The 22,019-nt window shown below is 37.7% G+C and overlaps 4 protein-coding genes across 4 annotated transcripts in view; 2 read left to right on the top strand and 2 right to left on the bottom strand.

Moving 5' to 3' along the window:
- Positions 1 to 169: 169 nt before the first annotated feature.
- Positions 170 to 5,641, bottom strand: LOC131786978 (GTP-binding protein Rheb). Its single transcript, XM_059104034.2, has 8 exons — positions 5,468 to 5,641; positions 5,296 to 5,367; positions 5,110 to 5,177; positions 3,681 to 3,763; positions 3,409 to 3,465; positions 2,760 to 2,807; positions 2,212 to 2,293; positions 170 to 1,770 (listed from the first exon to the last, which is right to left on the bottom strand). Exons 1-8 carry the CDS (start codon positions 5,517 to 5,519, stop codon positions 1,675 to 1,677), a joined length of 558 nt encoding a protein of 185 aa, XP_058960017.1. The 5' UTR covers positions 5,520 to 5,641; the 3' UTR covers positions 170 to 1,674.
- A 53-nt stretch (positions 5,642 to 5,694) lies between these two features.
- LOC131786989 (protein canopy homolog 2-like) lies at positions 5,695 to 9,401 on the top strand. The gene is made up of 7 exons (XM_059104052.2): positions 5,695 to 5,828; positions 6,118 to 6,220; positions 6,989 to 7,056; positions 7,277 to 7,324; positions 7,609 to 7,806; positions 8,533 to 8,629; positions 9,173 to 9,401. Exons 2-7 carry the CDS (start codon positions 6,124 to 6,126, stop codon positions 9,223 to 9,225), a joined length of 561 nt encoding a protein of 186 aa, XP_058960035.2. The 5' UTR covers positions 5,695 to 5,828; positions 6,118 to 6,123; the 3' UTR covers positions 9,226 to 9,401.
- A 4,849-nt stretch (positions 9,402 to 14,250) lies between these two features.
- On the top strand, positions 14,251 to 18,820 carry LOC131786984 (cytosolic beta-glucosidase). The gene is made up of 2 exons (XM_059104043.2): positions 14,251 to 16,226; positions 16,943 to 18,820. The coding sequence occupies exons 1-2, from the start codon at positions 14,956 to 14,958 to the stop codon at positions 17,256 to 17,258; spliced, it is 1,587 nt and encodes a 528-aa protein (XP_058960026.2). The 5' UTR covers positions 14,251 to 14,955; the 3' UTR covers positions 17,259 to 18,820.
- A 134-nt stretch (positions 18,821 to 18,954) lies between these two features.
- LOC131786982 (polycystin-1-related protein) overlaps positions 18,955 to 22,019 on the bottom strand; it is a 43,941-nt gene continuing 40,876 nt past the window's right edge. Inside the window, exon 57 of the mRNA XM_059104040.2 lies at positions 18,955 to 21,608. Coding sequence (XP_058960023.2) covers positions 20,235 to 21,608 — 1,374 coding nt within the window. The 3' untranslated portion in view covers positions 18,955 to 20,234. The remainder of the gene's footprint in view (positions 21,609 to 22,019) is intronic.

Below are 22,019 nucleotides of genomic sequence, written 5' to 3'. Positions count from 1 at the left end.
CACGAGCCAATTTGTTTGATCGCATGGAAACAAATCAACTTTTCGCAACAAAGAGAGGTTGACACGAATCCTAGAGGCTGCTGCCCCCCCCCCCCACCCCCACAAATCTCTTTAAAATCCTCAAATAGTCCACCCAAAATTTCTAAAATGAAATTTTAACACATCAACAACCATTTATTTTTACAAAAATTAAACAGAATTCAAGCAAGTGAGATGATGACAAGAACAAGCACAATTACTGTTAAATTTTCTTTTCTAACATAACTTTTAAAACAATTAGGTCTGAAATAACCAAGGAAAAAAAACACTACAACTGTGCTTCAGGGTGACATTTTTGGACCTTGATCAAGGTCCAATTAACATCAGCTAAATCCACCAAACAAATGTTTTACAGCTTTAAAACACTGATTTTGACAAGAAAAATTATGAATGAATCAAATGAATGAGTGCATTACATTTTAGGCATAATTACAAAGAAGCAATTTTACTAATTAAAAATCATTTTTGTATATTTGCCCCCTACATGAAATTTGAAGAAACAAACAATTTTAACAATTTACCCTCATAATTTGCACATGCTATATATGCTACAGAGTAGGTACACTACTTCCCTTTTACCATTTGCAAGAAACTATTATTTTTGACAATTTTTTGCTCAAACCTATGCACCAAAGATCACACACCACATTACAACTTGTCAATAAGGTATTAAACATTGAGGACTATGTGGTTCCTAAACTATGTTACCCTAATCCTGGGTTGCAATGGGCCTAAGTGCACCTGTTCTTTAGGGTGGAGTTTGCTATCCTCCCCAAGAAGAGTAGCTGTACACTTAGAGGGGAGAAACACAGGTTCCTTTCCAAAGATGGTGGCTGATAGCTTTGCGCAACTCAGGCCTAAAGTTTGTAGTTAGCTTTGGTGCATGTACAAAAGTTTAAAAATCAGTGAGCCTAAACAGCATAGAGTATATGTGATTTGACAATTATTCATAACAAATCTACCAGACCATCAAAGAATGTTAAAAACACACACAATCATCTTTTGTGATCAGACCTGATACACACACACACACACAAAAAGAAATCACAGTTTTAACTATGAAATTTTGCAAATGCGCATTTAAACTACTGCACAATCTCTTTGAACAAGGTTCAGCCATATATTAAAGTAATTGTTGTTAAAAATATATTGTCCTGATCTGAAGTACACTCCTCATCCATTGTTATTATAATTGTTGTATTTAGAAAGAATCGAGAAAAATGCAAAGGCATTCACTAGGTAACCAAAGAAAAGAACAGGCAAATGCTTTTATATCTAACAATTAGAAATGAGTTCATTAAACACTGCTACCAGGATTACAGCAAAAGCCAAATGAAAGAAACAAGAAAAAACAAGACACTGCCACTCTTAAAACACACAGAGGGCTTACATGACTTTACACTGGGATGTAGAAGATTCTGAAACCAGAAATTTACAATGCACATTCACGAACTCTTATGGCCCCAGTTGATACAAATCATATTCATCAATTAGGAGAGATTTCATTAAAATCAGTTCTACAGGGGAAAATAAATTTCTTAGATCAGCATAGAGTAGAGTAGAAAGGAAAAGTTTTCATATCATAAAATATAATTTAGGTTCCATGGTAGCTTGCTGTATGGGTGGGGACGGTGGTCATAAAATGGTACAATCTTCTTTCTTGTCTACATTCCCATCTTTGTCATGCTTTTCTATTTCCCGAATGACCATCCGGAAAATTTCATGGACACTCTGTGAAGTAAGAAAAGAAGCTACAGTTAAATGTCAATAGTTACTAGACAGTACTGAAAGTCTGTGTGCAAACTACCAGTAATAGGCCTGCCCTGCCAGATTTTAAAACCATATTACAACTTGTATTCGCTGGGAGTATTGCAAATTACAGTATACAACTGGTAATGACAAAGAAGACCACACAGACAACTGACCCTTTGCAATTCCAAAAGGTTTTTTTTCCTGCGTTATGGAAAAGACATGTAAAGCCTGACAGTTTTGAAAGCAAACATCTCGACTTCACTCTCTGGTGCCAGAACATAACCAAGTTGGTTTGGCTTCAATCTGGACAATTTGATTCCAAGTCTACTGCTTGAAATATTACTAAGTGTTCCACCTTGCATAGTATACAATTCCAAAACTTATATGAAACCATTGTAAGGTTTAGAGGCTTTCACTTACACTGTTTTCCTTAGCTGATGATTCAAAGAAAGCTGCCTTCCAGGAATCAGCAAGGGATTTTCCATTTTCAGTTGGGACTTTTCTAAAACATGGACAGAAGTTTAGTTTAAAAACACTTTGGTCTAAAATTCAGTTCAAAGTGGACAGAAGTTTAGTTTAAAAAACACTTTAAAAACAGTTTGGTCTGAAATTCTGTTTTGAACATCAGGGCCAGGTTGTTCAAAGCTGGATTAAGATAACCTTGGGTTAGCATGAAATTTGATTTCAGATCTGAAAGCTCTAAAAGAATATTCAGTTTGATTCCATTTGTCTACAATTTGATAATTGAATGCTCTAAAAAGAAATAGGAAAATTAACCCAAAACAGATTTTGAACAGAGAAATATAGAAACCTGGATTAAAATTTAACCCTGGGCTAGCCCAAGTCAAACATCTGGTCCCTGCATTTAACAAAACATTCAATGGCTTTTCATTCTTTCAGGAAGATTTTATGCTTTGCTGTTTAGCACAATCTCAAGCCTAAAATCCAAGTTGTAAATGTATTTGTACCTTTCCATATGTAAATCAGTTTTGTTTCCAACAAGGACCATTGGCACACTAGGAAGAAATAAAAAGAAGTACACAAAAGTGAGTTTTTGATTCAATCTGTGCAATTATGTTTGAGGGTTCATTTAATCTTGCATTTCTAACACGATAGGGAAGCCCATGTGTAGATATCGACAGCCTTGTGTGCCAGTCATGTGCACCACACTCCCTGAGCGGGTGGTGTATTGGTGCTACCACTAGTAGATAGGATGCAAGTCCATTGCAGATGAGTCCCAAGTATTTTTCCAGGCTTCCCTGACACCCTTGCCACCTAACCTCTTAACTCTTTACTCCTTAACATCAGTATGCACATTCTCCATTCTGTTTTCTACACATTTCTTATGATACTGACAAAGATGTTGGTTGAAAAACCAAGAGTCTCTTTAGTTGGTGATCATTTACTTAATTCACACAACCCTAATGTTTTATCTAGAGGTGATAGTCTAAGGAGAAATGAGATGTTGGTCACTCTTAAGGATTTAAGGGTTAACACAATTAGGTGCACCATGATCAGGATCAATCAAAACCCCATCAAGCAAACCTTTAGTTACCTTTAATACATTACAGAAAGTAAAATCAAATGAATTTAAGTTGTCTTGCAATTTTTACTTACTAATCTTGGCCTGACATATCCAGTAGCTTTTCATGAATAACCTTGACAACTTCAAAACTGGAAGGAAAAAGAATTGCATAATAAAAAACCACGAAATTTGACCTTATGGTAAATTCAACCGCCCGTCTCATTAATAGCACTTGGGAAAGAAAAGCTGAAGCTAGTACTACAAAAGAATTAGCTTTATTTTAATTCTCCTACAAAAAACATTTATTAATGTTGTCTATATCTGTTTCATTTATTCTCTTTGAAGTTTCCTTTCATAAACCTACCTTTTTGGTGATGTTACAGCATATACAAGCACATAACCATGAATTCCAACTGAGTAGGACTGAGGGAAAATAGAATACTCATCCTGGAGACAAGATAGATAAAATTATGTCATATATTGAAGCACTTCCAGCACAAATGAAAAAACTAAAGCAGAAAAATTTCAAATTCAGATTATAACACTTAGAGATTCAATTAAAATATAACTGGTTGCATGGTTGGCTAACTGCAATGCTTTATATAAACCATTTTCAAAGTTGCCATCTGTAACCTTAAATCTTAATTTGGCTGCCAGAACTGGAAGGTGGTTGCTCAAGAGCAACAGAAAGAGTTAATTAATTATGGTAAGCATATATATAAGAGAACAATTTAAACAGAATTGACATAAATCACCTGAATCAATCAAGAGTGAAAACAAAAATTTAAATTAATTGCTATAAACAACTAGTGAATGTCAACTATGCAATACTGCAATCATCGCTCCAATTTGAAGATAAACCATAAATAAAAATGGTCATCTGTTCTTCAAATTAATGTGTTTGGTCCTTTCCAAGCTTTTTCATCCCACAAAATAGAACTATCATTTTTTTTGTTCATCTTGAATTTCACTACACATGTGTAACTCTACAGAATAAGTTGTAATATTATACTCCTGTTTTTCTCAAATTTTGTTCAAAAACAAGATAGAGGAGTGGTCTGTTTGTCTCCTCGAAAAATGGTGTAACATGATACTAATAAAATTCTGCAATTAATGCTGACAAATTATCAATTTTTTGAACAATTTTTTGCCACTAAATTTTTTTAAGTTCATAACAGGATAAACACCAACAGTCATCCTTAAGCTTTTAACATACATGTCTTAATTAAATAATATATAATAAGTGACTCTGGAAAAAGAAAGTTGTATAAAAAAAAAGTCTTCGAAGTTTCTAGATCTTCGTAATACATGATTGACTTTCTTGAGTAGTAATTTTGAATCAGTACAATTCCCAATAATTGGCCGCGAATTTCAGGCATTTTTTCTTCCCCGTCGAGTTTTACTCGAGAGAAATGGCATAGGTTAAGTACCCAATGCACCATGCCATTATCACAAGCTAAACATATTTAACTATAAATATATTTTTATTTTCAGAAAGGTTACTAACTCTATAAATAACTACTTAAAGTCAAAATTATGTAAAATCTTAGCTAAAAATTTAACGTGAAAGCGAAAGATGCCGAGCTAAATATTAGATATTTATGTTGCTAGGTTTTAATTAGCTGCAGACCGTATATTCACAACTTTTAACGGTACATTTATACCCTGTGGAAAAACGGAAGCATGATACGTGCATAGCTGGATGTACACATGATTTACATGAAAAAAAAAACAAATGGATAACTGTCTCTAAAACAACGAGAAATCAAGAGTGCTTTATCAATAACATTTACCTGGCCTGCCGTGTCGACAAGCTCCAACACGTATTCTTGACTGTTATGCTTTACTTTCGTTGTAAAAGCTTTCAAAAGAAAATAAATAAAAGGAATGGTTCAACTCAAGCGAAACCTGCTTTAGCTCGTTCGATTGTAAGAATATTAAAGGTCGTTTTGAGACACAGATGAATGAACCATACTCACTATTCTCAATTGTTGGATCATAGGAATCCACGAATTGCCCTTCCACTAACTGGATTGTGATCGAAGATTTACCTGAAAAGTGAACAACGGCCATGTAAATCGAGAGAAAATCATAAACCGGGAAGAGGTTTCTAGCAAAACAAAAGTCACGTTTCACATCTACAAAATTTACCAACAGAGCGAAAGCCCATGATGACGATCTTCCTTGATTTTGGTGGTGCCATAGTTAATTACAAAGTAAATGTTCCTTTTTACGCCTTATTTTTAGGATTAAAAAAAAAAAATAGGTATAATTCCTTGCTACATTTTGACTTCCCTCCAAATTCTAGCCGGTGAAGCGGAGGAAATGCTGTCCCAGAACACAATGCGAAAGACTAGTCAGCGGTTATAGCCATTGTAGGTGTGAAAAGGGACCAGGTGAATAGGTGTATTTCTTTCAGGAGAATTTTTCAGTTTGATCTTTCGATGTAAAGTTTCAGTTTTCGTTTTCGTCTTTTCGATCATCGACATAGGATCATAGGATTTCTTTTGAGGTTTGTATGATTCAGTTTTAACTCGTGATATTTAATTTTCATATTTACAATGGTGGGAATTCTACGTGTTCATTGATGATCGATTTACGCCTAGGTTTTCTTGTAGTTGAGAGGAAAATCATTAAAATTGTTTGCCATTTAGAACTTCCATCACCTATAATTCCTTTTCAATTTCATTGATGTCACTTCCAAGGTTTCTGAAAATTGAACTGCTCGTTGATCAACGCCCAAGACATATTTTTAAGTTAAAACAATTTTACAAGTTTTCCTTCTTATTTAATTTGAACAGCTGGATATGGAATCTGCAACTCAACTTTGTCTTGTAGTACTTTTTGTGACAACTTTTGTGAATGAAGCACTCGGTGCTAAGGATAAAGAGCTATACTGTGGTGGTAAGTTTCAGAAAATGTATCCCTTTATCTTCTAGATCAGAGCATCAACTCTCCCAACTCATGACTATATGTTAACTTTTAGTTAGTTGTGAGAATTGTTTGTTACATCTTAGAGATATTTCCCATGTTTAATACACATAATTCACTTGGTAAAGTTTCCGCACAGCCCCATCCTACATTATGCATTCAGTTCTTGAACAGAGAAAACAATGACAAAAACAATACATTTCCACTGGGAAAACAGATTTGTTTTACAATAGTTTGGGGCTGTGCAGAAACTTTACCATTCACTTTACCTATCTGCTAGACAGTGTGTTGTTATGGTAAGGAGAAGTTTTGAATTGATCACTTCTTAAGGCAAGGCTCCTTGTCACTAAGAATGCTGTGATACAGAAAATGTAGCTGAAAAGATCTTACATTAGTTTAAGTCTTTCTCTAATTATTGACATGTACCTTAGTGTCTGCTGGCAAAGCAAATTGTTAGGTTCCAAATTTCTTCTTAACCTTTTAACTCCCAAGGCCTCATTAGTAATTCTCCTTACTGTCTGCTATACAGTTCTTGTGATCTTAGTTTGGAGAATTTGGTATTGGATCAAATAATAATCTCCTAATTAATATTTTTCTTTATTCTTATCACTTGTCTGCTTGATATTGTATTGATATTATAAGGAGAAATTCTGTCTGGTCACTTATGGGAGTTAAAGGGTTACAGTTACTTTTGTTTAAGAGGATTAAATGACATATTGTTATCAACATTTCTTCTGATAGTATGCCATGTCATTGCGGATGAGCTTCAGTGGGAAATTTCTCAAGTTGATCCCAGAAAGACTTTAGAGGTAGGGTTTTGAATCATTTTCTAAAAAATGAAGCTAGAGGGTATTTATTTTATTGAAATTCAAGAATGATAAATTTCAACCCATATGCATGCAGACACCTATGATATTACTGCCATCTTTTTGGAATTATGGTTGAATACACTGTATATGAGAAACTTTTACAGTGCCTGGAATGTTTTTTGGGATAAATCACAGACTATTATCATCTGAATGATTCTAGGTGGAGAGTTTCAGAGTGGATCCAAGAGGTAACCAAAATACCAAAAAGGTAAAGTTCAAAATTTTTTTTTTATCATGTACTGCTGACTTTATATAACAGGGTATGCTAGTTTGAAATCCCACTAGCTGATAACCCTAGCTTGTTCAAGACCTTTATGGCCTAAATGTGGAACATTGTAAGATGGGGAAAATGGATTTTTGTGCAGTGCAACAAGAAATATATTTTTTTCAATTTACTTCCACTTGTGCCAAAGTTACAACTGATATTCCTGGGACAGGCTAATGTGAGCCACATATATCTCATGGAATATATGTGTATTTTTAACTATCCAGATTCAATATGCAAGATCAGAGACTCATCTGATAGAACAGCTTGATAATATGTGTGAAAAAATGAATTCATATGCTGAGTCGACAGATCCCAACACTGGAAAGAAATCATACATCAGAACCTCGTCACGATCTGGTGAGGCAGTCACACTCAGTAATGTGGCAATCAGTGGTGATATAGCTCAGAAGCTCAAACATGCAGTAAGTTACACCTGTTTTTAGTACCTTGTGACAAAGCATGGACAATTAAACTTACACAAATGCCTGCTGAATGACCTAGTTCTGCCAACCAGATCTTTCCCATGCTACATGCAGTGGATACTTCACTCTAGGCTAGAATACCAAGGCTTTTTGTCTACTATAGTTTTTCAATAAAAATATGCACAAGGCAGTTTGGGTCAAATAATAAATGGATTGATCCTTGCAGTTTGCTGGGTGTGTTACATATAAACCTGGCAATAGCCTGGTCTATCATGGGGTTCTCTGTAGCTCAGTGATTGAGCATTAGAGTGGGGAATCCAAAAGTCTGTGGTGTTAATCTTGGTAAGGGACTCAAAATTCCCCTTTGTCTTCTGCTCTTGACAAGGTGAATAACACCTTTCATTATGTATGATACAGCATGATATTTACCATCTTTTTTTAATTTATTGTGGGAGATGTGGTTGCCTCATGGTCAGCATATTGGACTCTGGGTTAAGAGGTGCAGGTTTGGATGGGTCATTGTGTTGTACTCTTTACACTGCTTCTCACAACCCAGGACCTTCATGATATGGAAACCACAATAAGCTCCAGTTGGATGGACCACTTGGATTGAGCTTCTTTATGTATCAGCTCACATTATACGTGTATTTTTTTCTACAATTAATATCTCTTTTGATTGTGCATATGAAATAGAATGATATGTAGTCTATATGATTTCTTTTCCAGTGTGAGAGTATTATAGAGGACTATGATGATGATATTATAGCATCCTTCAAGAAAGAGCGCAAGGATCCAAAGAAATATATGTGCCGCACAACCACTGGTAAGCAATATGACTTTTATTATTCTCTTTTCACATTCATACTGCTTCTGTCTGTGGTCATTTCATGAATTTGGTCAGTTTTCAATTCAATTGTGCCATAAATTTAACTGGCATTGCAATTTATTATTTTTGTAAGGAACAGTTACAGATTTATTATTAATAGGTAATCCTAAAAGGCTAGGTCAAAATGTAACAATTGGTTCATATGGCAGTGTAGCGTTTCATGTGAGATAATATATGTAACGAACGGTAGAAGTTTTGAAGAGCTTGAAAGATGCGTAAGGTTGTGCGAGGTGTAGGCAAGAGCAACTCTAGCTTCTTGAGTGCTCTCCAAACTTCCCCGTGCTTCATATCTTGATGAATGTACAGCTGACTTATGAACCAATTGTTTTATAACATTTCAACTCAAGGAAAATTTTTTTCTCAAGGGATTTGTTTGCTGATGTCATGAGCGTTCACATAGAATATATGAAGCACACTCGCACAATTGAGTTTGATTAGACAAATTTACCAGCTATGTAAGGATGCTTGATTTTTTGGCAGGTTTATGCATTGGTGATGATGACGAGTACGATGATAGTGACGATGAAAACTGAGAGTGACAATGAGCCTGCGGAAACTGAACATGATGAACTTTGACCATATTTTAACAATTTAATAGAAGAAATTACTTTTTGCACATGGAGTTGTTATGCAAAGTTAGTAGGTACTTGTCTGAAAAGTGTATCATTTATGAATTTGGCAATAAAATCAAAATAAATACTTTATGGAATCCAGCAAGTCTTTGATTTCAATTGATCCACACAACCTTAACCTGCATGACTGGGGTACTGAGGAAAGAAAAAGAGAGAGGATTTACAAGTAAAAATTGCAATAGTCAGGATCCAAGTGCATAAAAATTGCCTTATGCAGTTGCAAGAATAGCTAAGAATATCATATCCTCTGTCTAAAAATTTTCTCATAAATCTAAAAATTATGTTCAAAAATGCTAGATGTGACTAGATGAGATTGATAAACCGCAACATTTGTCAAATTTTTGTACTCAGGAGGGTGACGCAATAAACAGATTTTGGATTGTAACTAACTTTTACCCAGTAGTTTATCTACTCATAATATCAACGATCGAAGTGCGCGTGAGATGCGCGTGGAGGAAGATGGGAATGAGAAAGGTCTTTCTCTCCTTCCCTCCTATCATCTTCGAGGTCGTGGTAGTGCTGGCCTCGCGTGCATCTGCGAGCTCCGCCATTAAAAGTAAGGGACGACTGAAGACGGATTGTAGACCACAGCCGGCAAACCTTCATCGATTCTCAAATTCCCGTCTGTACCCCACTCCCCTCTCCACTAGGCTTACACTAAAAAAGAATGAGCTTATGAGTGAAAACAAGTGAAGGACAAAATTAAATTTTTGCAAAATAGATAATACACGGAAAGGAAAACTGCGAAAGTAGAGAAAATACAGGAAGGACAAAATAGGAAACGTAAAACATAAAGAAAATCATCTAGGGCTTCGTTCTAGATAATTTTTTCGTGTAATAACCTTTGTGAAAAAACCAACGAGATTCGATCCCACAAATCCGGTTCTAACCGTAACTGACTCCTTTACAGAGCTCAGGGTGCTTATAGTTATGCAGATAGAAAGCATAGGTGACGCACGCACCCTTACGAATGGCTTAATACAAACTGATAATTCTGAGTGAGTTTCAGGCGAGTCCTAGTTTCTGGGATGAAAAAGCTGACCGAGGAATAAAAAAGTCAAAGTTACTGTACACTGATTTCAAGTACAAGTTTATCGGAATAAGGCTTTAGTGACTCAATTATGTCACTTGTAAGGGGTGGAAACAGTTTTCAGTTTCTCGCCTTTTTTTGCCTTGTTTTGTTGTTGATATTAGTTCCCGTTTTGCGCACACATCTCAGTAGAATCTTTACCAAGGCTTTTAATCAACATTAAGTAAAACCCGCTTCCCTCCTGCTTTCACTAAGTGATTTTTTTTCCTCAAGATCGTGGATCGGCAGTTTTCACGCATGCAGCTCATATTACAGAGACATTTAATTAAAATTTTTAATAAAAAGGCGTGTTGTGCGGCCAAAATAAGAGAGAAACAAACATTTTCCCTAAGCCACCACACATATAAATAAAGAGCGCGAGAAAGTGATAACTGACGAAGTAGGCATTCACGTTAGCAAGTGTATGCAAATATTTCGCGCCTCTTTGTGCGGCAAAAACTCCAACCATTTTTTTCGAATGCCGTGCGCAGCTTAGCCCATCTCAGCAGTTTTGAATTTTTAACTGTGACTGTCTAGTTTGTGCCTCAGACTCACTAGATATGTATCATGCGATGGAAAAGGTAACCTTATTGTTACCGTTCATGCTATTGTTGTTGTTTTTTCGTACCAAGCTTAATGTTATGTTTGCTTCTTGAGTGTGTCATTAACAGGTGATATGGGAGCAATCATTATTTTATTGGAATCAAACACATAAGGGGAGAGCTGCTTAACTGTCAAAGGAAGAAGAGCCGGCATACAATACACCAATTAATTTTAGTGTATACAGTTTAACTATGTGTCAAAATACTTATTGCTCTGAGGATGTAGCGAAAATGTTATCAAGCTGGAACTAAATTTAAGATTTAAACAGGTAATGGAGTGCAACAGTACTTTAGCGGCAAATCCGAAATTATTATTACTGGAGGAAACGGGAAAAATGCAATTGGAGATTTATAGCCATTTAAGTCCAATATTGAACGCCGAAAAGAAACATCTGAATAGAATTGATCTTCGGCGCTCTTAACCGATTAAAATGAAACTTTTCTTGGGCTGAAACACACTTCTCCTCTCTCTCGAATTGTTTTTATTGAGGAGTTTTTCTAAAGAACCCCTCAGAAATGTTCTTGTAAAAATTTATTTCTATAAATGGGTTTCTAGGATTTAAATTTTTGTGGATAAGAACGGCTAGAGTAGGTGAGTTTTTTAAATTTTGTCTTTTAACTTAAAGTTCTCCTCTTTTTTCAGAGAGGGCTGAGCGCTTTATTACAATCCAGTTTACCATTTTCGGAAAATTTGGTTCCTAACCGGTAAATTGGATCGTGCCTAACCGATAGGCAGCTCCAGTTAATACTTGTATATTAATATGGTCTACAAGTGTAAAGACGTACTTAGGTCAACCTCCCTGAGGATTGAAACTTCAGATGTTGCAATTTAACAAGCAAATGCTCCAACAACTGGGCGAGGAATGAAGTTTCCCAGGCGACCTTAGTGGGGATTCAAACCTAAGATCTCTCAATTTCGCTATCAAATGCTCTTGAATGAGCGAAAAAGAGTATTCCAGTAGACCTTAGTGAGTATTCAAACCCCAGATCTCGTAATTTTGCTATCAAATGCTCTTGCAGCCAAGCGAAAAATAGTGTCTTAGTCCCGGCGACCTTAGTGAGTATTCAAACCTCAGATCTCTCCATTTCGCTATCAAATGCTCTTGCAGCTGAGCGAAAAAGATTATTCCAGTCGAGCTTAGTGAGGATTCAAAGATTCAAACCTCAGTTCTCTTAACTTCGCTATCACCAAGGTAGCACTTCAAAAGATTCGTTGTCGGTGTGTCTTATATTAACAGTATGGAAGTTGTGATGTCTGCACAAAAGTTGTTCATCTGCATTAATTCATGAATGTTCATGGATTAATGAATTGAATGTTATTGATGAAAATCTTTTTTTAAACCAGAACGATACAATGACTATGACTGAGCCTGTAAAAAACTGTACTTTCATCAGTGATCAGTCTATTACTTTCAAAAAGTTAATAAATAACAGCCCTGAAATAGAATTCTGGGCGCGACTGGGCATGCAAAAATGTACTTTTATTATATGTCTATTATTTTCAAAAGGTTGATGCTTAAACTATTTATACCACTAAAATAAAATGTTGGACGGGACCGCAAATATAAAAATCTTTCTTTAATAAATAATCAGTCTACCACTCCGAAAAGGTTATAAATAACAGCACTGAAATAAAATGCTAGGCGTGACTAAGCACATGATCTTTGAGTCACCAAAATAAACATAAGTTATTTCTTTCATGTCAAGGAACCTGACCTTTTTGCAAAAGATAATTTAAAACAAAAACAATTTTGGCTGATGACAGAAACACCAAATGAAGCGTGTTATGTGTGTGACTGCAGGGTTTTATTCAAAGGTCATTGCTGAAATACCTTATGTGTTAAATGTGCACATAACCTGCAAAAATGAAAGCAAAAAGATTCTCGATATGAAGTCTAGCGCTTGTCTGTCGGTAAAAGACAGTTTGACCCTTCAGTAATGACACGCGAGTTAGACATTTACGTAGTCCATGAACCGTAAAATATCAAACCGCCAAATATACCGAGCTGCCATGCCCAACTTGTGTCTTCCAGCCGCTGTTTGAACGCCTTTTTACCAACTTTTGTTTGCGATTCATTTAACTACTAACGCTGTGAACCAGTAAATGCAAAGTATGGGGATCGAAAAAAATGGAATTTGCCAACCTACCAGTCCCTTGAATTTCGTCTCAATTCCCCATCAATGCTCAGACTTGACTTCTCTGTTTTTTTTTCTGTAATTTTGCTGTTTTAAATCTTTCCATCAATAAATATGCTAACGAGTTGATCGATCAACAGATAAATGAATAGAACAAAAATGATGCAAAGGAAACTCTGAAAAAGCGACCATCACAATAAAGACTAACGGTCAATTCTGAGTAAGCTTGTCTTATTTAATCATTTACAACATTACCTATTTTCCTACAGGATAAAAATCAAAACCACAAGCTTGTGGGGTCATGTAAAACACTAAAACTGAGGAAAAATAACAAATGTTTACAATCTTACAGATAAGTTTAAGGAACGTTTACATTTAAACTTGTAGATGAATGATGGTATGAGAAAAAAGTATTTAAAATTCTAAGTCTGTGGGTCACTGTCTGAAGGGTTTGCATATCGAATTTAAAAACTCTCAAAGTATTGCTCTCTGTGATATTTTCATAAAAGAACTGACTTCCGTGAAGTAAAGATCGGATCCATTCGATCAACCTGTTGCATTTCAAGGGAAAGCCATATTTTTTTTACAAGCACATCTACCATATCTGTCCCAGAGTAGATAAGAGTAGGACCTTGCATGGTTTATAGAAAAGCTTAATTAATAATAAAGAAAGATGCTGTCCATTTTTCATCAGTATGAAATGCGTGAAGCAAGCATTTGATTCTAACGCTTTAATTTCGCGGTTGGATCCTCAATCTATAAATATCTGGTTGGTTAGCTAGGCTGCAAATTTAATCATAGGAGACAAGCGACATGAATACTTAAATGATCAGCTTTCAAAAGCATTGTGTGTATAAATCAGTTAAGAAATAGAGATGATAAATGTATAGCTCACTCGCCCAGTGAAGAAATAGTGTGTAGTGAGCAAAAATCCGAGTTTTCCCACGTGGTGATGTACACCATACTGAGAGACCGTGAGATTTTACGGTACAATGCTCCACCGTAGCTGTCTTATTAAAATATTTATAACTTAGTCTTGAATTGACTCAAGCTGTTGACGTGACCTTTAAAGATCCTATTTTTTCAGTTTCCAGCGGAACATACAAAAGGCTACCATGGTATTCAAGTGCTTACACAATACAAGCTACAACTTGAGGGACTCCTGGAACAAAGTAAATGTTCGATTACCACACACAACTTATTTCCAAGATATTTTTAGTTACAGTGGCGCCACTTTGTGGAATAGTCTTCCTTGCAGGGCAAGTTGCGCGGAATCTCTCGGGTCGTTCAAACGCGCAATCAGCAAAGCTCTCTAAGGCGTGAAAGCGGCAGCTTCTCAATATAGCCACGCTATATAGTTAAAATATAGTTTATATATATAGTGATATATGTATATTATAATAGCTGTGTAGTTACAGTTTGATTCTTTTGTAAATAGCAAATGAATTACCCGTGGTTTAATAAAGTTTGATTGATTGATTTATTGAAGTATCTGACCCTTTCGAGATCCTGACTGACCTCCAAACAAAGGACTTGCCTCGATCAACAGTGATACGTTTTATATTTTGCCCAAGCTCTTTGTGCCTGGTTTAATTTACCATGACGGATTTAATTTATTTTTTTCACAGCTATGCTGCAGGTCCAGGCTTGTCAAACAAACGGTGAACATGCTTCCTTAAGTTTGAAGAGGGTAGTAGTTTTTAGCGCCCAGGCCCTCCCCTATTCGTGTTGTTGGGAAGCTGTCGCTAATCGTATTCAGTTTTGCTCGAGTGACGCACAGCAATTTGTTACGTTTCATGTAAGAAAATCTGAGTCATTGACATTATGAAGGCTCTCTTTTGCCTTGTGTTCTTCATTCTGACTTTCGACGGTTCTCGAGCCTCCGACCACGACTTCAAATACGGCAAATTTCCTAATGGGTTTTTGTGGGGCGCTGCCACTGCTGCATATCAAATAGAAGGCGCCTGGAATGAAGATGGAAAAGGACCCAGCATATATGACATCATCACCCACATTGTGCCTGCCTTGTTCCACAACAAGACCGGAGACGTGGCTTGCGACAGCTACCACAAGTACAAGGAAGATGTCGAGATATTGAAAGACTACGGAGCCAAAGCGTATCGCTTTTCTATTGCATGGAGTCGTGTGCTTCCCAACGGAACAACTGATTATGTAAACAACGCCGGAGTTGAGTATTATAAAAGACTCATTGCAGAACTAAGCCGAAACAAAATCGAGCCGCTTGTGACTTTGTATCACTGGGATCTGCCCGAAGTCTTTCGAGCGATTGGCGGCTGGACCAATCGAAGCATGATTGACTACTTTCACGACTACGCACGATTTTGCTTCGAGACATTCGGCGACCAAGTCAAGTACTGGATCACGCTAAATGAGCCCGCGATCGTCATGTTACGTCATCCTCTGTACATGTATGGGAATATTAAGAATAAAACCAAGTTATCGATTCTTCGGTATCGTACAGCTCATAATCAAATTCTTGGCCACGCTACAGTTTATCGAACCTATGAGAAGAATTATCAAGCACAACAGGGCGGAAAAATGACGCTTTCCTTGAGTTCTGGTTGGGCAGTTCCCAAGACTGACTCTGTCCGAGACAAGGACGCCGCGGACCGTTACATGCAATTTCATCTCGGCATCTTCGCTCATCCCATATTTGTAAACGGAGATTACCCGGATGTCGTTAAAGACATCGTGGGAAAACGCAGCGCGGCTGCTGGGATTCCTAGTCGTCTACCCAGCTTCACAGAGGAGGAGAAAAACATCGTAAAAGGAAGCTACGATTTGTTTGGACTAAACCACTATTCCACTGATAAAGTGGCAGACAAACCCAGTGGCGACGAGCTGTCAATTAACGGCGACGAATCGTTCACGAAGAGCGGCGATCCTGCGTGGCCTGACTGGTACAATGGTCATGTAGCTCCCTTTGGATTCCGCAGGCTGCTGAAGTACATCAAGGATAACTATAATAATCCAACCATTATAGTTACTGAGAACGGAGTAGCACCTCCTGGTGAAGCCAGCAAAACCGGCCAAAATCGGTTGAACGACACTTTCAGAGTGGATTATCACAGGAGGTACAAACAGTACATGTCACGGAGTTTCCCTTCTACCTGACAACTTTTCTTGTTGTTTCAAAGTAGTACATTTTATGGATCAATTCACCTTTTACTGAAAAGACAAACAAACAAACTAAACACAAACAAATACAAACACAGATATCTAGGTATCAAACACTAGGTATCAAAGAAGAATTTATCTACGAAAGGAACGCCATGGACTTCGTGAGCCTGTCCTCCGAGGGAAGAGAGGGGGAAGGGAGGTGACAGCCTCAACCCTTTAACTTCCATGAGTGACCAAGACAGAATTTCTCCTTACAATCTCAATACAATATCAAGCAGACGTGATGAGAATAAAGAAAAATATCAATTAGAGGACTATTAGTTGACCTAATACCAAATTCTCCAATCTCACATCGTGCAAATTGTATGGCAAATAGTAAGGAGAAATGAAAATGAGATTTTGTGCATGATAGGGTGAAGGGTTTAGTGTACTGGCATCCATTTAAAATGTTGAACGTAACTGAGTACTCTGCTACTAAATACCAAGCTTCAATAACCTAAAAAAGTTATTAGTCATTGATCCATCTTCTTACCACCACAACATCGTGTTTTAAGGGACTACGACGTTTTTGTAAAATGTCACCTGACGGGCCGATTGCCCGTTAGGTGACGTGTTGTAAGCAATCACGTACAAATGAAATTAATATGGCTTAAAACTATGTTTATTGCAGATACACCAATGAGATGTTAAAAGCGATCATTGATGACGGAGTGAATATGAAAGGATACATGGCATGGACACTGATGGATAACTTTGAATGGCAAAATGCCTACACCACCCCATACGGCCTGCATTTCATCGACTTCGAAAACGACGCGAATTTGACTCGAGTCCCTAAGAAATCGGTTGGTTTCTTCAAAAAACTTATTGCGGATAATGGCTTTCCTGATCCGAATCCAAAGTCCACCGGATCATTTGTGATAGCGAACATCGTTTTAACTTTTGTATTGATCCTTTTTAAACTGATCACTGAGGATTCTCTATAAATCCTTACTTTCTTAAAAGCTATTTACAGGTCAGCTCTTTTAACAATATCCACGCACTGCTTAGAAAACACTAGTTCATAATGATGGTGAGGTGTCAAAACTAGCGGCTGTTATTTTGATAGAAGAGTAAGTTCTCATAACCTTTAACCTCTGCGAGTGACGAACATGTAATTTCTGATTAGGGTAATAATGTTGAATCGTTCATTAAGATCGTGATATTAAAGGATACGATCACCAACCTGAGAAGCTTTGATTGTTAAAAAAAAAAACCCTTGTCAGTACTTAAGGAATTGTACAAAGAAGGGCTTGAAGAAAATGGGTACTGATGTTAGGGTGCAAAGTGTCAAGTGAAAAATGATAATCGCTCAAGGGGAGAATATTGCTGCTCAGATCTCGTGATTTTTAAATCAAAGGAGTTATTGCTTGATTTTTCAAGCCGTTTGTTATGAGTAATTGTTGTTGTAAATTTACCCAGACTGCTTAGTCATGCTGACATGCGTACCCTAGACCTTTTAGAACATTTCAAGTCGTGCAGTTATTACGTAGTACTAATTAAATAGTTCTTTTGTAAGCTTCTGGAATGTTCTAGAACACGTTGTGAATGTATATAAGGACTCACTTATGTAGTAGTTGTTGTTGTTGTTGTCGGGACTGACCGACTGTTTAGAAAGCTACACCGTGACAGAGAGCTACAGTGGAAGATTGCTGAGTTCTAGAAACCTTGGAGGAAACTGTGAGTTCGGCTCAGTGGTGAGCTAAGATATAGACTCTAGTGGGCTTAAGTACGTCTATCGAGGATAAGTATTGTTGGTATTGCACTGCCTTTAGGAGTCGCTCGTTATTAAGAATATCACTCGTTCTTTAATTGATCTTCCAATTGTAGAGATTCAAATCATATCTATCCCCTCCTGCTTGACATTTTCTGACCCCTAAGAGTAACTAGAATCTAATTTCTCCTTTCTAAAGAATCAAGATGGCAAATTCATTTCAAGGTCAGTGAGTAGTTCTCTGGCGAAACATGTCGTAATTTGAGACCCGCGCTTCTGTCAACGTTTCTAGTTGCAATTAGGCTTACCTGGTTTGTGCTCGGCAACGTTTGGCGCTTGCAGCAACTTCATGTGGTTCTAGCAACCTCGTGAAATGTTCACTTTCTGAGCAATTTTTGAGCAAAATGTAGGTTTAGAGCGCATTTCAAGCATGTAAAGACAAAGATTGCGTAGAAAACTTCCATTCATGCCAATTTCTTGAATCTTTATCCACCTTTTGAGCATTACCTGACACTTGACAACGTTTTGCAGGCCCATTGCGATCTTTATCTAATATTGAAGCGGATAATCGCTAAATAAGATGCACAAAAAGGCCGTCTTTGTTCCTTTGTCATAAACGGAGTGGATGGTGAGAAGTTCTGTTTAAGTTGTTTTTCTTGACTGATGTTAGAAATGAATGTGAAGGAAGAAAAATAAATCTTTTAATTTGCGTTTACATAAAAATATTGAGGAATATAGGTAGCAAGTTTTGAAATTTCGATGGCAAGTTTTTAGATTGTGGGCAACTTTTTATCCAGTAAGCAACTTTCCAGCATTCTTTCAGCACAATCGGACAGGCCTAGCTGCAATCCTATTAATCACTTCAGTCGAGATGAGGCTGAAAATTGAGTTCACCGAGCCCTTCGATCAATAGAGCTTGTGCAAACATAATCTTTAAACTTAATATTTATTTACTGGCTATACTCTATATGTGGTACAAATATGTAATAAACTTCCATCTATTTCAAAATACCCTAATATATGAAAATATACTTTTGACAGTAAGAACTGCAGCATCTCGAATGCCACTTTTCCTTACCATATTTTGGCGTCGCCTACACATGATCTGTTACTTGACAATCGCGTAAAAAAAATAGAATATCTTTGTTTTATATTATTATTATGGAGAATATAAAATTGAAATGTATAAAAATATACTTTTGTATCAGCATTTACTTTATATTAATATTGTATGAATGATAAAACTCTGAATATAACGAAAAACAGTCCAACCTGACATTTTCTTAGCCTGTATAACCCTCTGACCCCTAAAAGTGACTAGCATATAATTTCTCCTTACAATAACACCCCTGAATCACACATGAAGGTCAGAAGAATTAAGGAAATGATTAGTAACTAGAGAACCTCCTGATTGTTAAACAAATTCTCCTTATCAGCACCTTAGAAAATGTATAGAGAACAGTATGGAGAATATGCATACTGATTTTAAGGTGTGAAGCCTTCTAAGAAACAGGGAAAATATGGTGACGATGCTTATACACCACCACCAAAGTTCCAGTTGAAAAAAAAAAATCTTCTTTGTACAGAGTGAATATGAGGAACCAGTTTCGAATTAAAAGTTAACCATGCACATTATTTTGTTCTCCTAAAGTATCTTTTCTGCAGAGTTCTGACTAAAATAAATAAAATATCTTCAGCACCTTTGTTCATATCGGATTAAAGGGATTCATGCGTAGAGAAAGAAGCGCGGTATTCACGTTTTCGAGAACAATAGCCTAGTGGCTAGTAGAGAGGGTCGGGGTGGGATAAGGGTGGGGGGGGGGGTTTCACTCGTGTGGGTTTCCTTTTTTCTCCCCGTCTGACACCAAAAGTAGACGTCTTGCAAAGACAGCATTACATATTTATGCTCAACTTGAAGCAATAAGAAATTACCTGTCTTGAAATATCATTAACTTATTGAGACTCTGGAGTTTTTTTGTTTTGTTTTTGTCAAAAAAAACAAAAAAAACCGAAAAATTATTTTGGATTCCTTCAACTATCCCACATTCCCCCCCCCCCCCCCCTTTAGAATCTCCTGGGCATGCCCCTTTAGCCATACAAAAAGACAATAAGAGACTCGTTACTACCTTAAAAGTCAGAGTGCGAGGTGAAGCACATGACGAAGTCCATCTAAAGTGTTTATAAAACTTTATATATAATTGATATATCCTTATCTAATTTTGTATTTCTCGCCTGCTGTGGAAAGCGACGGGGAATCGTCTTGAAATATTTCAGTACCAAGTGGTCTGTTCATACTTATATCACCTAAAATTCCTTTCAGTGGCCCCTCTGGAACGTAAGGGTCTGGGGAAGCAGTCGAGTCCAGTTCCCTAGCAGATATTATTGAATCTGAGTCTTCTAGGGCCTCATGGCACGGGTCTGCAACAAAACCTCGTTCTGGTGATGACGGCACAAGGATCTGTGCAGCTGCGTGGAGCCTAGAGTCTTCATAAGCGTGAGAAGCTGGGCTCTTTACGAAACCCCGTTCAGAAGCTGACGGAGCTAAGCCCCAAGCGGCATGCACAGGTGATTTGGTCCTTAGGTGCGGGGAGTCTGTCGAATGAGCTTCCCGCCCTCGGACGGGTGGATTTGGGCCCAACGACAACCCCTCCTCGCCAGGATACACTGCAGAGCTTCTGAAAAGGGCTTTACTCTTGCGGCGTCGAGACTTCTTGTCTTTCCTACCCATTTCTAGTTCAGAGGCGCTGCTAGTAGCTACCTCTGTCGTGCTGCAATCAACGTCGGCGCACGGATGAAGAGACAGCGCCTCACGGCAACGTCTTCCATGGGTGCGTGCCATGGAATACACGTTCTTGGGCATAATGGGTTCAGTTTCAGGGCGCACGACATGAGTTGAGTAGAACGATTGATCTCGACTGAAAGCCCCGTCTGACTGTGCTGCACTCTCAACATCTGGTCTATCACGAGGATCGTTGCCCCGCGAGGAAGAGTCGTGCAAGCCACCAACATGCCACACGCCGTCAAATAAGAAACCGCCACGTAACACACCATCACGCAGCCTTGTATTAAGCAGAGCACCTTCACGAAGACCATCGTCACGTAAAGTAAAAGACGGATTGCTTCTGCACATATCATAGCTGCTTGAACAAGAAGGGTTACTGTTGCCTTGAAACCTAGATGTTTCCTCTTCGGAATAAGCAGTGATTTTCCGTAGGCTGGGACTAGCTTTACATCCACCCGAAGTAAACATTACCGGAATGGCACTAGTTCCCCTTACCAGTCCAGACCTTGGTTCATTTGGGCCATGACAATCCGCTAAATCATAACAACTGGAACTCGACAAATTCCACCTGGCCGCGGACATGTTGCTATGGTCACTTTCATATCCACTGCCGCTGATCGCAGACGGAACGGGTCGTGGCTCTGCTTGGTAAAGATACTCCACATCTTCATCGCTATCTGTGCCTGACAGGAAGTCATCTTTAAAACGTTCGCTATTGTCGAACACTTCTGAACCCATTAAGTTGCCCATGCGAAGCGATAACTCTTCAAATTGAACTTGGACTTCATCCAACACGTGCTCCTGAAAGAGTAAAGTAATAATTCTATCTCAGGTAAATCTGTTACAGTGAGCCTATATCAAGTTGAATAACAATTCAAAAAACTTAACCACCAGGCGATAACTGTCACACGTGCAAGATCACATAACGACAACGTTGCAGTTGGATTTCAATATTCAACAACAGTTTTTGTTGCGGTTGTTTTTCAGTCCTGAGTGGTTGGTAAACTTTGTTTAGAGCGCTATCCCATCCCTCTCCAACTTTGTGCTTTTTCAGTCCTTCCACACAACTAGTTTTCCTTCGAGAGCCTCAAAGGACTCCTAGCTGGGTTGCAGGGATTTGGCAGCTTAAGGGGGAGGGGAGGGGGGGAGAGTATTCTATCTGAAGGCAGTCGAGACATAGAGGAAGCCCTTGGGTGCCCTAAGCTTCCATCC

Source organism: Pocillopora verrucosa, chromosome 10 (assembly GCF_036669915.1).
Source record: "Pocillopora verrucosa isolate sample1 chromosome 10, ASM3666991v2, whole genome shotgun sequence".
In the NCBI taxonomy this organism is placed as follows: domain Eukaryota; kingdom Metazoa; phylum Cnidaria; class Anthozoa; order Scleractinia; family Pocilloporidae; genus Pocillopora; species Pocillopora verrucosa.
The sequence above is the reverse complement of the archived record's forward strand: the minus strand, read 5'-3'. Positions and strand labels throughout refer to the sequence as shown.